This window comes from Rhinolophus sinicus, linkage group LG09 (assembly GCF_036562045.2).
Source record: "Rhinolophus sinicus isolate RSC01 linkage group LG09, ASM3656204v1, whole genome shotgun sequence".
In the NCBI taxonomy this organism is placed as follows: domain Eukaryota; kingdom Metazoa; phylum Chordata; class Mammalia; order Chiroptera; family Rhinolophidae; genus Rhinolophus; species Rhinolophus sinicus.
The window spans coordinates 15,395,284-15,412,646 of NC_133758.1; the positions used below are offsets into that span (position 1 = coordinate 15,395,284).

At 39.3% G+C, this 17,363-nt stretch overlaps 1 protein-coding gene across 33 annotated transcripts in view; it reads left to right on the plus strand.

Moving 5' to 3' along the window:
• Positions 1 to 17,363, plus strand: part of TCF4 (transcription factor 4) — a 345,626-nt gene that overhangs the window by 165,981 nt on the left and 162,282 nt on the right. For 28 of the 33 annotated variants that reach the window (XM_019722094.2, XM_019722107.2, XM_074339930.1 and 25 more), the window contains one exon: positions 2,449 to 2,513. In XM_019722094.2, the coding sequence (XP_019577653.1) occupies positions 2,449 to 2,513 (65 nt within the window). Of the gene's footprint in view, positions 1 to 2,029; positions 2,344 to 2,448; positions 2,514 to 4,256; positions 4,391 to 4,907; positions 4,985 to 17,363 lie in introns of those variants that run through there. The other 5 variants (XM_019722145.2, XM_019722137.2, XM_019722129.2 and 2 more) reach the window with 5 other exon arrangements.

The following is a 17,363-nucleotide window of genomic DNA, read 5'->3' on the forward strand; positions in this document are numbered from 1 at the left end:
AAGAATGCTGGGCCCATGTAGCCAAGAGTGCTTTGGGGGACTCTGCAGCATGAATTCATATTCTCATCTCTCCCTCCTCCTTCCCTCCCTTCCTACCCACTTGCTCTTTCCATTCTGCTCTCCCTTTATTTCTCTTCTTTCCTTTCACCTCTATCTTCTCTCTCTCTCTCTCTCTCTCTCTCTCTCTCTCTCTCTCTCTCTCTCTATCTCTATCTCTATCTCTATCTCTATCTCTATCTCTCATCCTTACTATTTACACTGACATTTTGGCTTTAAAATAATGGAAGGAATAGCTCTAACTTATATGACTTGAGACAAATCCTGGTAGAAAATTTTATCTCGCTGAGGTCTGTGTGCTGGACTTTACTTGGGAAATAATGCCAGGTGGTGAAATTCTATAGAGGACAGCTGAGAGAGAGAGAGAGAGAGAGAGAGAGAGAGAGAGAGAGAGAGAGAGCCTTTCTTCCTTCAAACTGTATTTAACAATCCAATTTTTAGAAATTACCAAAGCAAGACACTAGATGTTCAATTTCCTAGGAAGTCAGAGCAAATTCTTCTGTTTCTTTCTGTCGGCCTGTTTGCCTGCCTACCTACCTACCTCTCTACCTGGCTTTCTAGTTATTAAACAAGTGAATATTATCTCAAAGTGAAGTATTGTGTGGTTGTACTGAAGCTTTTTAGATGAAAGAGCTTAAGGAAGGACAGACGTCATTTGATAGCTCATAAAGGCCAGGTCTTTTCTGTTAGTAATATTTGTAAAGAGAAGTTAAAGGGTATCTATAGATTGTATTTGACTTACTCAGAAGAGTAGATATGTCTGTATGACCATTTGCACTGCTGAACAGGTAAATGAATCTTTTCTTCAATGTAAAATCCTCATACAATTTGAGTTATTCTGTTAGATCTCCCCAAACTGACATTCTGTGAGATGATATCCTGTTTCATTAGCATTGAAACTGATATGGGCATTGATTTTCTACTTTGTACTGAACACTGTACCAGAAATGGGGTGGGGGGATGTTTTCCCAAGTTTGAGATTCCTTGAAATCAGTAGAAAAGTTAATACTGGGAGAGAGGGGGTTAATTTTAAGACGCAGGTTTAGCTTACTTTGAAAATCATCTTCCATTTTTTATATATATTGACTTAGATACAAGGCACACTTTTGATCAGATATAAAATTTTTAAAAATACGTTCTTTGTGTGGTGCAGGAAGACATACACTAATAACATTGCCATTGAACTAAAAGATAAAAAAATAACTGCTGTTACTTTTAGCATTTGTGTTAATTTGGCTCAGTTGAGAGGGGAAAATTTGGGGGTTATAAACTTTAGACGGATATGCAATCAGCCCCTCAAAATACTAGTTTTGAATTTTCCCATTGAAAAAAGAATACTATAGCCCTAGGTGTAAAGTACAATGTTCCTTAAAACTCTAGTCTCAAAGAAAGAAGTAAGTATCCTTCAGTCTCAGGCGAGGTGGGGTTTGTGTTCTTGGGTTCGTGGCCATGTCACTAGCCCCTTTTAATGCCCTGGGATGGACCGATTTTCTATGATGACTCTTTCTATGTCACTAACTAAACTACTGCTTAGATCTCTTATGATGTGGTTTCATTGTCTTCTTTGCTGATTATTAAGGCTAAACTTACTGTTAAAAAAACAAATGATCAGCCTTAGTTTGATCCTTAAATGTGGCCAAATAGCACTGAGGCTGTATGCATCTTTGTAAAGCTGTCTATAGATAAAAATTGGGTTGTTAGAATTGGAACAAGATCTTCATGTTCCATTATCCCATGTCCCGCTGGTCTACTGGTAGAATATGAACTTGGGTTTAGAGTGGGCAATTTTTCAGAAGTCCTCTTTCCCAAAAGTAAACTCCATCATCATCTTGATCATGATGTGATTCACTCCTGGGAAAGGGAGTTTAAAAACAAAGAGAGAGAGAGAGAGAGAGAGAGAGAGAGAGAGACTCAGAATTTTGAATAGTTTCTTTGCTATATTCACCATCTGGAAAGCCTTGATTGATTAGCTTTGGCCTCACCATTAAGTGTCAATATAATCAATGGGAATTACTAGACTAGGGTCATTACATAGATAATTTGCCTGCTGTGTAAATAAAAAGGAAGTTGTTTAAATTTTGTGAGAGAGAAAGAAAGTGAAAATAAGGAATGACAATTTGTTTGTTAGAGAGAGTGGAGGCCATTGGAATGACAGTTTTTGGAAGTGTGGAGCAGTTTGGCTAAGAATAGGAATGAAGGATATTTTTTTCCAGTTTATCATAGCCAGAGTGAGGAAGTGTTATTCCCTCTCTTGCTTGCATACATTGCCAGTAGTGCCTACTTTACGTATGTAAACATCGGGGAAGAGAAGTAGATGTCTGTTACCTGGAGGAGATTTTTTTTAAAGGAAAAGACACAATTTACACTTTTTTTTGTTGTTTCTCTTGGCAGGTAAAACAGAAAGGGGCTCATACTCATCTTATGGGAGAGAATCAAACTTACAGGGTTGCCACCAGGTAAGTGAGAATCTCGCATGGGGAAGGATTGAGAGAATTAACTTGGTAAATCAGTTTGTTTTGTAAATTAGATTATGCATTTTAGACTGACACTCAGATGCACTAAAAGTCTGCCGATGCCTTTCTTTTTAAAAAGTAATGAAATAACACAGAGCTTGCAAGTAATAAACACCCATCTTTAGATCTCTGGCGTATCAGAACTACATTCACTGGCTTCTTTTTATTTCTTAATCCATCAGCCGGTACAAGGGGCACTGTTTGCAAACCAGCGATGTCTGTTAAAGTGGTTCTATCAAAAGAGTTTATTTGCAGTTAAGAACCTAAGAATTTCTTACACTGGAAATACTTTGTGCAGTCATGTGTCAGACCCAGGGTTCGGGTGGCTAGTGCCCTAAATTATAGTTTTCATAGGGACTGTATGATGTTGTGTGAAAACAGGGTTGTATTGAGGGATAAAAATGTCTGTGAAAATATGATTTGTTGTCCCTTTTTGTTTCTGAATTGTTTTTGGCTGGAAGTCAAGGCCAGCAGGCTAACAGCAAAGCCGTCTCAAGGGAAGCATGCGTGAGCTTGAAAAATAAGAGTACTTTAATTAAATAATAAAATGCCAGTGTAATACAAAGGTATAGCATGTGTGCGTTTGTGTCTCTGTGCACTCTCCATTTGCATACTTTTAACTCTCCAGAGAAAGCCCAGTTCTAAAAATACTATCACTAGCCCAAAGTGTAAGCTTTGTTTCTAGACAATTGAGATTTTATAGATGCTTTCTTTTTAATTTTAGTATCGGTATTAATCATATGTTTAAAATCTTTTTTTTTTGAAGACTTAGGTTTTCTTTTTATAAGTGCCTTGATTTCTTTGTAAACTCTTGATAGAATTTAATGCTCCTTTTTAATATTCAGAGCTTTCTACTGTTTTATTATTCACCCAAACAGAATGTGTGTTCTTTTTGTGTTGGAAAGGGAATGCTCGTTCTCTTGAACCCTCTCACCCTCCCATTTTCTTTAATGATACATTAAAAAAAAAAAAAATCCGTCTAAAAATTTTAAAACAACTGGTTAATATATCCTGAAAAATGTAAGCAGCTTTAGTAATTAAATAGAGCCCGTGAAGGAGGTTTCCTTTTCTTATCAGTCATCTACCACTAAAGGTGGAATTCTGGTGGAGTCTTTTTTTTTTCTTTCTTCTTTTTTCCTGGATATATTTGCGTTTTTCAAGTTTACTCCTTTGGCCCAGCCACCAGTGCAGTCATATTCAGCATCTAAAAGATTTGTTGCCATGAGGTGAATGTGCCTGGTTAAGAACTCCTGCTACACAAGCTGCAGAGTACAGTTCATGGCAGTTTGTTTGGAAAGAATTCTGCAGGAAAGAAATTTACAGCCATTCCAGCGCAACGGAAACATCTTTGGAATGTGAGTGCAAATGTTCGGGGTAGATAGCCTGGGCGACAAGCCTCTCAGTGCTGAGTCTCTGGTGTAAAGCTCTCAATTCCTGCAGAAGAGCCTGTTCCTGTGTATCTGGTTTCTGAGGGTCAAGGCAGAGGTCGTTAGAGTTTTGGGGAGAAGAAAGTTGACAACATCCTTCCTTTTTGCAGATGGTCATGGCAGAGGTCTCTGTTTTGCTGGGCCTCTTTTTCTGGTCAATGAGAGAATAGGCTTCCTCGCCCCTGTATCCTTTCTTACTAATAGGAATTGGCGTGATTCCTCACAGACACAAAGATTTCCTCTGCTGAGTAAGCGCGAGGCCCCTTAACTTGTGAAAGCATCATCCAGACCGCGTGAGTCTGTCTGTGTATGTGCAGGGACACAGACCCTCCCTCGGTTTGTGGGAAATACTTCCCTCGGGTGAAACTGAAGTTAATTTTTTTGGCAAACAAGGTGAGAAGTGGAAGGGGGCAGAGGGTGGAGTGTAGAGGTGGATGGACTGGCGTGTGATGGCTGAATTTCTGGGCCTTGGGAGGTTCATTCTGAGACATTCATGGCCAGGAAAATTCTGTTATATAGAAGAGTATGATTGCATATGCTTTTCTTAACAAGTCTTCATGATACAGATGTGGAGTGTGGATCCTTTTATTATTTCTGCTTCATGGTTCTGAGCCTTGCAAGAACTGACTATGTCTGTGCTTAGCAAGGTCTCAGCAATATCCATAAACAGTGTGATCACTTATGGATTCATAAAAGAGCGAAATTTTGGAAATTCCCCGATCGAGGAAATAGGGGTTGGAGATGAAAAGTGTACATATTATGAATTTCTGCTTTCTGTGAAATTTGAGACTAGAACAGACCATACAGCAGTGTGTCTTCCTGTGAATGAGTTTCTGTGGTGGCGAATTGTTTTTGTTTTTGTTTTTTTTGAATCTCTGTCTCTAACACCAGCTATGCAAACCAAAAAGAAAGGCAGATTCTCGGTATCTTGGGCTTCAAGTCTAAATAGCAGATCACAGCTGAAATGATCCCTCACTGGGTGGCAAGGTGAGTGACTTGCATGGAGGAGAGGCTTTTGTTTTCTCCTGTCGACTCCATTATAGAGAAGCAGGATGGAAAACCTTTCGATGATACGCCCTAAGGAGCATAAAAGCTGCTTTATTGTATTATAACAAATGTATCCTGTGGACTTCTAGGGCGAGCACTGTTACATGGCAACTTGCTTATTCCAGTCCCCCAATAGCCTTTTGTTTGGTGTAGAGAAATAGCAGTGGTAAGCAACAGGTAGCAAAACACTGTCTTGGAGAAATGTGTATTGTTTCAAAAATGTATCAGGTTTAAAATATTATATGTATATATTACATTTCTCTTGAGGATTTAACACTGATAGTGATATACATGTGGCTTTTTTAAAAAGTGGGCTATTTTAGCTGAAAAATAAAAGCCGGCAGGTCCTTGATTGTCAATTAAATTGTTTTCATTAAAAATAGTAATAGTATCATAATGAATTTATTATTACATTTCTACATAAAATTCTGAGAAATAATCATGGTGACCTTTTCAGACTTTTGAAATAATATGGAAAACGAACCAATAGACAAACCAGAGCGGCCAAATGGACTTTTTTTAGTTCTCACTAAACATGGCAAAACTAATTTAAATCAAATTGGGGTACGGAAATCACACCCAGGCTTAAAATGTTCTTGCCAAATTGCAACCTCATACTACTTTTACTGGCAGAGAAAATAAAATTTATAATGGAAAGTCTGACAGAAATGAAAATGAGCGGAAAGAAAGTTTTTCTCAAGATAGCCCAACTTGAACGTGATAACCAATAGCTAATATACCGAATGGGCATCACTGCAAAGGACAAAAGAGAAAAAAATGTCATTTGCTTTTGGACTCTTGTGCTGCTTTAAATAGGATGTTTGGTGATTGCAAACTTTTTTTTTTAAATCTTGCTGAGATCGTCTGCTTTTGAATGAGATGATGCAGTCAACAAAAATGATGGCTATTAAGGCAGAAGTTTTCTCTTTAAATGGAAATTCAATATTGATTATCAGGAATTATTTGTCTTTTCTTTCTGGGATATAGCCTGTCTCAAGCAATGGTTTTATTATTAATATTCACTGAACTAGGTGTGTGTGTGTGTGTGAGAGAGAGAGAGAGAGAGAGAGAGAGAGAGATATGGAAAGCTGGGCCCTATCTGAGACCAATTAAGTTAGATTCTTATGAGTTGGGCCTTAGCATTTCTTACAACTTCCCAGCCGATTCTAATGTGCATCTAGATTTGGTGGTTCCCTAGAATGTTCTATAGGAATATACTCCAAAGCTCTGTGTTCAAAATCTGATATTGCCACTGACCTTGAAAAGGCTTTTAGATTTCTGGCCTTTATTTGATTATTTAAGACATGGAAATATATTGTATATGTACTTCATTTAACAAGCAATGCAAATGAGTGATGTGCTGAAAGTCAGTAAGATGTCTTGAAATCTTTATACAAAATTCCACAACTGAACGTCCCAGTCTATATCTTATTTTCTCTAGTGAAGTCCAAGGTTTTAACCTCATCCACATTCTTTTTCTTCCTCAGCAAATAATCAAATAGGACTGTGCTGATAAAGTTTATTTGATGTTTAGATCTGAAAGCCAATGGGATTTAAGAATTAGGCATAATCTCAAATGTCTTTGCTAAATTTCAGTAACTTTGAAGCTATAGAGGAAATGGATCTTCTCTATATGTAATTTAGTTTCCTCATAAATCTAGTCATTTTTGATTCATTGAAATTAAATGTAGGGTTGGTTTTGAAACAAATCACATATTTAAGAATTAATTTTTTCTTTCAATTATTTTTATTTTTGATACAAAAAGAATTACAAATTACATACTTTTAAAACTTTTGGCCTCTTTAAGGTTTTCGTATCGAAAGTCATCATAGAAAGGAAATAAGCAAAAAAGGCATGAAATCCTTTTGCTCCTTTTATGAAAATGGCTATTTAGGTCTTGTCTCAACAGAAGCACATCTTGGTTTTTCATTTGACGTTAGGCTTAAGTGTTTCTTCACAGTGTGCAGTAGTTGTGTGCATTCCTCCTGGAACCCTCTCCCACCCATGACTGCAGTGTGTGCCCCTGTGTACTTACTGCCTTCATGCTTCACCTCATCGTGCTTGCAGATTTGCCATTATTCTGTTTGTCGAGTGCTGGTCTCTACCAGGATTCTGCAAACTCCTGGAGGGCAGGGACCTTGTAGACTTTCTCTTGCGCTGTGTGGACTCTGTGCCCAGCCAGCCGTGTGATGACTGGGATGACCGCCTGTTTATTTCTCCAGCATCACTTTTAGGAATCATTTTGAGAGTAAAGTCTGAAGAGCAATGTATGAGAACCACCTAGTGAGCATGGCTTGCCTGCCTACGAAAACCAGAAAATCGTACTCTCTCAAAGGCCTTTGGAAGCCCGCCCTTCTCACTTACTGTGCAGACCCTAGAATGACCCAGAGGCCAGATCCTGGAGAGTCACTTGTCACTCACTTTCCAGGGGCTGAGGGCTAGCCTGGTGGCCTCACTGTTCTAGGCCTGAATGTTCTGAAAGGAGACGATGAGACAAATATAGATTTTCTGTGTTTCTGGTGGGTATGTTATTGGAACTGAAGGTCAGAACCCAGGCCTGTCCTTTTTGAATGTGCCAGTGGAGGACAGAATAGTTAAAATCCCGACAGTTTCAGACATCACAGGGCCTGAGTTTGCCGTGGGTATGCCATTGTGATTTGCCCTGAGCACAGTTTTTTGGGCAGGAGCACATTTGTGTTGGGGCATTTCTGTGGGTGTACCCCTCTCCCAAAAGCTACTCAGCACCCCCCAAAGGGGAGAACCGAGCCGTTCTTTCATTGTATTGGTTAACAAGCATTTATTGGCCCTTTAGTCGTGTGTTAGGTACTATGGAGAAAAAGAAAGGCAGGCTCTTACACACCCTCTCTTCCATCCCCACCAGCGGCTTTGTGGATATTAAGGGGGAGAATCAAGCTCCACTTATCTAATTAAAATTTTTTTTTAATCTTATGGTATAGATTTTCAAATACTCAGGAAAGTTGAAAAAATGATAAAATGAAGGGCACCACTTGAACAGTTGTTAGTATTTGTTGTATTCGTTTTATGTGTTTATGTGTATATATTAATGTATTTTTCAGTGAACCATTTTTAAGTGGCATATCTAATAAGATTTTACCCCAAGATTTTTATCATGTATCTCTTAAAATTAAGAATACTTGCCTATTTAACTAAAATATGATTATCACACTTAACAAAATTAACAATAGTTTCCTAATTTAGTACCCAATCTGTATTCAAATTTTTTTAATTGTCCCATGAAAATATCTTCAATAGCCTTGGCATGGGGGGGGGCAGTGCATTTATGCATTTCTGTGTCTCTATAATTTCTTTCATACTAGCACAGTTTTTGTAATTTTTTTAAAAAATGATATTTCCCTTAAAGAGATTAGGTCAGTTGTTTTGAAAAACTATACCACCACCACCCTGCCTTCTAGAATTGTCGGATTATTTCTTTGTGGTACTATTTAATTTGTTCCTCTACCATTTATTTGTCTTGCCTACAAATTGAAAATTAGGTCTAAAGCCTTATTCAGATGAAAGTGGGCCTGAGTATTTCATAGCTGATGCTATGTGCTTCATACTGCATTCCTGCCAGAAGCATGTAATGTTAAGTTACATTGCTATTGGTAATGATAACTTGAATCACTTGGTGAAAGTGGTACTTTCCCGCCATCTCTCCACTGTAAATAAACATTTACCTTTTGCAATTAGCAAACAATCTTTGTATTGATACTTTAGCACTGGGCAGCTATCCCTGTTCCCAAACAATCTTTGACCCAGTGGTTTCAGCATGCATTAATGATGCTTGCCTGAGTCTGAGGTCTTTGAACTAATGATTTTTTAAAACTCCATCATTCCTTTTACATTTATAGCTGACATTATTCTGTAAAAAGAACTCTCTTTTATTGTTCATTTCAGCTCTGTCAATTTAAGTGCTTCATACATATACAAGTATAATGTTAATCCTTGCATTAAATAAGGTACCTTACCTGGAGGAAACTATTAAAGCATTCTTCAAATCGTTTAAGGTATATTGATAAGAAAAATAGTTATGGCTCAGGCTAATGTTCAGAAAAGTTTTAATGTAGGAGGGAGGAGGTAATTATGTGTATGTTTCCTTGCAAGCTAAACTCTAGTATTTTATTTTTTCTTTTTGGCTGAAATTTGGAGCTTTATGACAATCTCTATACCCCTAGCAGTTAGATTTATTTTGCCACAAGCACTGGAGTTTCTGTAGATACTCACTAGTCCTCTATAGTCTAGTAATTATTCTTAAAGATGTCACAAGCTTGACCACAGTGTCTGACCCTCTGCGCCTAGAGGATGCTGTGATGCTCGGTGAGGGTGCTCTGTTAAGGACCATTGCGAGAGCGGTTCCAGCCCCTTCCCCAGTCCTTTCACAACCCAGATGTGGCTGACGAGTGAATGTCAAAATGAGTGAATTTCTAAAAGTTGGTTTGGGCTCAATCTAGAGGAAACCTGGGGAGCTAATACTAGGTGCCAGTATACACTTCCAAGGCCATTATATGATTCTTATTTCATAATGAAGGAAACGATGCTCAGAACTAAAGCCAACGCAAGGTCTTACCCCAAGTAGGTTTCAGAGCCCGGCTTTGAAGGCTAATGTCTGATTTTAAAGCCAGTGCTTTTCCAACTTGGGTTTCCTGCTGCCCAAGCCCTTGAAGAGGTGTCTAGGCTCAGAGGTCTATGTTAGAGCCCATGTGGGAAACCACTGCTGGTAGATTCCAGGCCCACTACCCCTCCGGGCCTAACACGGGGCTTGAACAGAGTGGCATCGCTCAGGTCTGCCCAGGAAGCACTCGCACTCTGAATGTGGGGAAGACAGTGGGCCACACTGCTCCTGAACAGCCAGCCTTTAAAAAAACTAAAAAAACAAAACACTAAACCACATGTGTCGATAAGAATAAATATTCTGTAACATCCTCAGAATTAGCATATGCGATTTCATTAAAACCAATGAAGATTCCCTGTGAAAAGGCTGGGGTAGAATATGCCAATTCACATTTTAGCATGAACGCTTTCTTAAAAATAAAACTTTCTTAAAAATGTGGGCCTTGCTTTTTGTGCAATGTGGGCAAAATATGGTTTGCTAGTTAGTACATGAATTTGGGTTCATCGTAGCTCAAATAATTCTTCCAAAAATACAACAACTACTTAGAATGAAATTCTGAACGCGTACCTTTAGCAGACTCTTTAAATGTGACCCAATAATTTTTCGATAATGGCATTTAACTCTTATATTGTGAAATATATGAAATGGCGAGTGTGTGTTAGAAGCATAGGCAAGTTTTAGCCAACAGTTCAGGACAACTAGAGCATAAAAAATCATTAAAATTGCTTTCACATGATTTTTATGAGACACCAAAGAAACGTAGTCCTGGTATCCAAACTGAAATTTCACCAGAATCTTGGGATTAACTTCTCTTTTTTTGTGTCTTTTCAGCAACTAGGACTACAATTCATCCTTATATTTTGGGTATGTAAAGAACAAGGGGGAAACCAATCAATGCCTAAGTAATTTGATTTAACCCTGAGGAATACCTGATAAAATTTAATGTTGAAACATATCTGCTTATCATGTAGAAATCTGTATAGCCCTATAACTTCTTTCCTAAGAAAGACAATATACTCACAATTCAGCGTCAGGATAACATTTCAGTATGAAATGGCAGAGATATTCATTCCTTTGTCTATGATCATGCTTGAAATGATTCCATCATTAAGAAAATGTCTCCTGTAACTTAAAACTGAAATCCCAAGTTAAAGTATTGGGAGCGCTGCAAGCTACCAACAAAAGCCTGTAATTGTTTTAGAAATAAATGCGCTGGAAAGGAACAGGTAGTGAGTCTGCTGCTGTGCCCGGTGCCTGCTTAGAACCAAAGAACCCCATCCTGAGAGAGAGAGAGAGAGAGAGAGAGAGAGAGAGAGAGAGAGAGAGAGATCTTGATGTTTATGTGGATTTCTTTACATGTGCTTCCCTCACAGATAAACTAAACTGGGCTTCCTAAAGCACGGGCCTTTTATGTTCAGTGTGTTATTTATTATCTAGCAGAAGTCATTTCTTGGGAGAAGAAATCCGGCAAGAATACATAGTTGCGTGTGCTTTAGCATTTCTAATACACCAATGTTTTTTCATAGTATGGAACTTATTTTTGTCAGACATCTTTGTATATTTAATAAAAGGATAAGTCAAACTTTGGTGGGTGACCTTTTTAGCCTGGCACTTCCCCAGATTTCATTGAATAGAATATATCATCACTCTTATATTCTTATCGTTTTTAATGAAATCTATATATCCATTGATTCGATTAACCTCTCCTTTCAAAAGACATTTTCCAGTGAAGGCTTTCTATGATGTTTTAAAAAATAACCAGGTATATCTTATTTTCAACCCACCTCAGAGCCACGTTTATGTGAATTTGGGACGACAATTCAGGGATAAGAAAGTAATTAAGGAAGAACTTCACTGAGGTTTTCAAGCAGTGACCATCCTGTAGAGCTCTAGATGTGGGGTTCTCTGTGTGTTGGGGTCTGACTGTGCACACACACAGAATAATTCAAGCTCATTTGCACCGTGATAATGAACAGCAGAGCACTGAATCTTTTTAGTTTTATTGGTATTGTATACAGTAAGTTATTAAATTTCATCTCTGTAATACACCTGCAGTAAAGTAACAAAACATTGCTGCACTTAAGGAACGTGTGTGTGGTACAATGCCCTCCCCCATCATTTCAGTCCCCCCCCCAACAGCTGCTTACAGATTTCAAGATCCATTGTATGTATTCCCTTGAGCCCACCTCTAATAATCGAGACACATCTGCCATTGCAGTATTATAGGCCTATGTAGTTTTATTGAAAACTATACCTGTAAAAAAAATTAAATAACTCCTACCTCAATTAAATTGGCAAGCTACCTTTTGCAAAGATCATATTGCAGACCTCCTGAGACTCAGTTCATTTTATTCTTATATTACAAATCACTAAATATGTTATTTTTATTTAGCCAAGTAGCTAGCTTTTCGCATTCTTGGATGATAAGTCACTTTCATCTATCCTCACTTTTGTTTTCCTTTTCCCTTTATCTTTACATAATTGAAAAATAATGCCATGCACGCTGTATGAGGGAAACATTGAGAGTCTGGCTACAATAAACACAGGCTAGGTCAAGTGAACGGAAAGGACTCTTTCATGTAGCTTTAATTCTTAAGTGATTATTAAATATACATAAAGGTTACAACATCAGGATCAAAATTTTAAATCATCTTGTGCTTTGATAGAGATTGTTACAAGTTTCTTTCAGAGCCATTTGATCATAATGGCAGAATGGGAAATAATGTGAAGAGGGAATGAATTAGTAGGTCATAAAAGCATGTGCATATTGGATTAAATCCCTTAACATTTACATTTTGTTGAATATTGGGTCAATGATGAAAGTCTATCAATTTTTTATCCAAACAGGAATATAGTGAAACATTTTTGGAAATAAAAGTATTTCTGAGAGTTACCTTATTCTCACTTGAGGTATGTAGGGTTTTTACATAGCTATTCATAATGAGTTACCACTGTTACATAGTGAGTTATCACTGTAAACCCCTGTTAACAGTGATTTAGCTAAGAAGAAAAGTTTGTAAATTTGCTTCACAATATCATAGAAGAATCCAAAGACAAGGTGCCCACTCTGTGAAAAGGAAGAAAACTATATACCCTTTTGGGAGAATGTGACGATTCCACATTACATAGTTTCGTAGAAAGAAAGAATGCTGTGTGTTATTCAAAAGGACTATGTGTGAATGGGCTGAGGGAATGAGAGATGGATCTCTAGCCCCAAAGAGACCATAGAATCAGAAAAGAGATCCTCTGATGGTAGTCGAAAAAGGTAGATGGTTTCACAGGATGAAGTCACATAAATATTAAGTGATGGTTGATACAGACTATCAAGTAGTGTATTGATCACCAGTCAGGAATACAAATAGTGGTATGTTTAAATGACGAATATTCTTTTTTGATGAGAATATTGATTAAAATCAGTTGTCATTTGGTTCCACTGGGGGTTACCTGGGCCTTCGAGTTCATGCTCAGTCTAATCAGCTATGATATTTTCTGCCCCTCTCATGGATCACAGGAATTCAATGTTTAATGGGGATTAAAGCCTAGATCCTATATAGGGGCCATTGCTTTCAACTAGGACCCAAACCCCCAAGATAATCAGAATTCAAGTTCTTAGAAGGATTTCAACTTTTTAAGTTGTCAATAGAAAAATACATTGTAAATTCCAAACAAACTTTACAAACAAAACTCATGCACAAGTTGGGACATACACCTTCATGTAGGCCATACCACCCCTTTGAACTCCCATCCACTGAACTTTCTTCCCTTGGATGTGATTCACTCCTGTGGAAATATCTATGACCAGTACTTTTGAACAGTGAGGTCTGTTTGTCACATTGAGCTCTGCAACCCTAGAACTGTCATATATAGAGTGACTGGTACGACACAACATCAGTGGTAAAAGGTTTGCTATGGACAGTGATATGTGACAAAGAAGAATGTCAACAGCTGCTACTACTAGACATCATCCCTTAAGGAGTCTTTCTGCATCTCCGCCATTTATCTGTCTCAACCAAAGACAAGTCGCTAATAAGGACCTATTCTTCTCCTAGCTATTCCCTTTTAGCTACCAAGTAAGATTTGCTTGAATTTGTTCTCAGAGGGTGAGTCCTGAGTGCCCTTTTCTCAGTAGAAAGAATATTTACGTTTGGGGTTTTGTATGTGGAGGGAAGGGATGATTCATTGATTTTTAGGAGAACTTGTTCTCTACCCTCTTTTGCAGGTAACACAAATACCCTATCATTCGACTCTAGACTGTCTCCATTTCATACTTCATTACAAAGCAGACTTTCATCTCATTATATCCTAGGTAACTACCATCCTCTAAAAGTTTATAGTGTGCCCTCAGAAGCTTACAGATGTCAAGATTGGAGGCTCCTTGGAGTTCCAGCCAATATAGCTCTCTTAGTTACCTGGTATAAATAATTTTATCTGTGCTGTAGATATTTGTAGGAATTGCTTAGAGATAGAATGCAGACATACTACATCAGCTCTGTAGAACCTCACCCATCAATCAGCACATTCTGGAACATTCAACAAGTATATATTCCACCACGCTTTTATTGGGGTGTTGAATAAATACTTATTATGAAATTGCACTCCATGCCCTACCTCCAAGATCATATCGTGATCCACCTAATTTGAGACTTTAACATACAACTTTTCAAAGTCATATTCTTACATCTCTTTAGATATATTTTTCAAGAGGCTAAAGTTTGGCAGTTACCAGTTAGATAATTCATCTAAGGTATTGTGCTTTTGACCTTCACTGTTACTGATTGAACCTCCCCTCTGGATTAGTTCTTTCATCTGTGTCCATTGTCTTGGTGACTGACCTCAAGCTACCATCTGATACTATTCTGCCTTCATCACCCATAAGCCCTCAGTGTTCAGGTTTCATCAGTTCTCTACCAATAAATCTGCCCTGTCGCCCCCATTCCCAGTGACTACCATTGCTGTCTCTGCCGCTCTACTTTCCTTCACCCCTTACCTTCTCCCTCCCAGAGGGCCACTGGACTGACAGTCTCCACAAATCCCACAGGCGGTTAGGACCCTGCTTAGTTCCCATCCCTCCATGTATAGGTAGCCTGGTCCCTGTCGTAGCCTCCAGACTTGTCCTTCATACTTGCCGCTCAGGTCTGGTGTTCCAGCCAGACTGAGCGGTTTGGAGTTCCCTCAGGGGCTGTTACGTGGTTCTGTCTGTCTTTACAAAAGCCCTTCCCTTGACCTGGAGTATCTTCATCCTGCCACCCCTTCTCCTCTCTTACATGCCTTTTACCAGATAACTCACACTCTTAGTCCAAGGTTCAGCTCATGCGTTGTTTCCTCTGGCGACCCGTGGTGTCATAACCAGGTCAGAACTAGATGGATCTCTTCTGTGCACAGGTAGCCTGTGGGGCATATCTCCATCCTAACAACTGTCACTCTCTACAGCAAGAGAAGGCCAAGGGCGAGGCCTGGCGTCTGTATTCCCAATGCCTAACAGGGCCCTCTCAGTGAGTGTTTGCTCCGGAGTCGGTGGATGGATGAGTAAATGAATCAACAACAGTAACAATTCATGTAATTTGTGAACAAATAGCTTACATTTAAGCACTTTCATGCAAATTTCTTGTCTTAAATTAATCATGCCAGTGACTCTGGTGAGGTGGGACTGTTTTTAATCCCCATTGTATTGATAATGAAATAGAGACTCTGAGCAATTTTGTCACTATTAATGGTGAGTGGCAGAAGTGGGACTGGGGGGGTAGAGTCCTTTGGTTCCAGATTTATCATCCTCTCTATCACTTCTTTAACCCAGGATAAAGTTGGTGAAGCTTTTTGTAAGTAGCCTACAGAGTCTTCTCATTGATGGTTCCAGCTTTCTTCTCTCTGTTAACTCGGGCATCATGCAGCTTATTGGCCTCTTTCTTTGAATAAGAAAGACTGCGTTTCTGAAGAGGGTACGATGAACCCAGCAATCTGTATATCAAGAGCATTGTCTTTAGAGAGCCAAAAGAAAATATTTTGAATGTTTCCCATAAGTAATTACAAACTGCCTACAACATGGGGCATATTTCCTATGTTAATGGTTACCTGTCAGTGGTAGTAATTTTGTATTGCTTTGGTTTGAAAGGACCATGGTGATGCTGAAAGGGCCCCTGGTCCACATGAGAATGACAAGGCCTTGAAGCTCAGGGTCAAATGTAATACCAGCTGCATCTTGCCCCCAGGTCTCGTCCTCCTTTACTCTCCCTGGCGCATCTTGTTTGGAGAGGGGGAGTGGGAACAGGGAAGAAGTGGATGCATTGAATAGGTCATGAATTGTTTCTTCATGTTTCCTCCACATGATTCTTTTTCTAATAACGTTGAGGTAGGATATGAAAAAAATAATAATGATAATGGGTTTAGCTTTTCTTTATTATGAAATCCTTAAGGATAGAATGCAAGCATAAGAAAGGACCTGAAAGGTACCTGGTACCCAGTGCCGCTTTGTAGCAATGGGAAGCTAAGGCTCCGAGATGTTAAGAGGCTTGTCACTGTCACACAGCAGATCTCACTCATGGACCCACACAAAACAGTTAAGATTCCAATAGTGGGTAACATTGAAATTTTTCCTTGATGTCTTTGTAGCCTCTTAATTCCCAAGACCCCAGGGCCACCCTAGACCACGAAGTAATGGCCAGGAGCAGCTGGAAAGACGTCCTGAAGAAATTTCTAAACGAGTGCCCGTCCCTTTGTTCAGCTACCACCGACTCGCATTGTCACAGAGCCCGAGGGTGGCGTTTGCTTGTAAATACTGAGTTTTTGAAATGTCACTGTAACACTGGAAAAATGTTGTCTCAAAAGGTTGCCAAAGTGACAGAATCCCGACATTGTAAATACCAGCCAACACAAGTGCTCATAAATGACAGGAAGAAAATAGACTTGACAAACTCTGTAATAATCACTGATAACACTGTTTACCCTCAGTGACCAGGAGCTGTGAACTTGGATAAAAAGCACATGCGTGCAGATACCATGAATGTGTCTGAGCTCTAGTCATCCCAGAATATTTTGATGGAAAAGCTCCCTAAATATGGAAAAGCTTTACAATAACTAAGAAGCACGTGTGCACGATAGGGTGTCAGGCAGCCCTAATGGCTGGAGAGAGCCTTAACTATCTTCAGCACCCCAGAGGACGCAGAAGGCCTCCATTGTTCTGGTCGGAACCAAACTGTGAGCCAGGCCGAGCCGGACAGTCAGTTCTCTATTTTCGATCAATGTGATTACTAGAAGGTCCACGAGGCACAGGAAAGAGCTCACACACCTGCTGTGTTCTCAAGAGAAAGAACATATAGAATGAACGTAGCGATTAAAACCTCAGGGCTACAAAGGCAGGATCCCAGGAGAAGCTGGACGAGACCTTCACTGGAGGACAGAGAGGCAGTGAAGGCTCCCTCCAGTCCTAATACGTCTATAGCACTGGCTTTTGCTTAATAATAATTTCTTCCTCTGGGGAAATGATTGCCTCCTTCCGTCTTCTGTCCTAGCATTAACATGGTGGCTGGAGATCAGGGGCTCTAAGAGGAGATGTATAAGGTGCAAGGCAGTGTCCCCTAGCCTCTGTGATGCGGTTACGCTCATGCTTCAAGCAACACATATCCCAGACTTCCCAGGAACACTCAGGGGACAATGGGGACTGAATGACAGAGGGCTGGATGCTCCGAGTT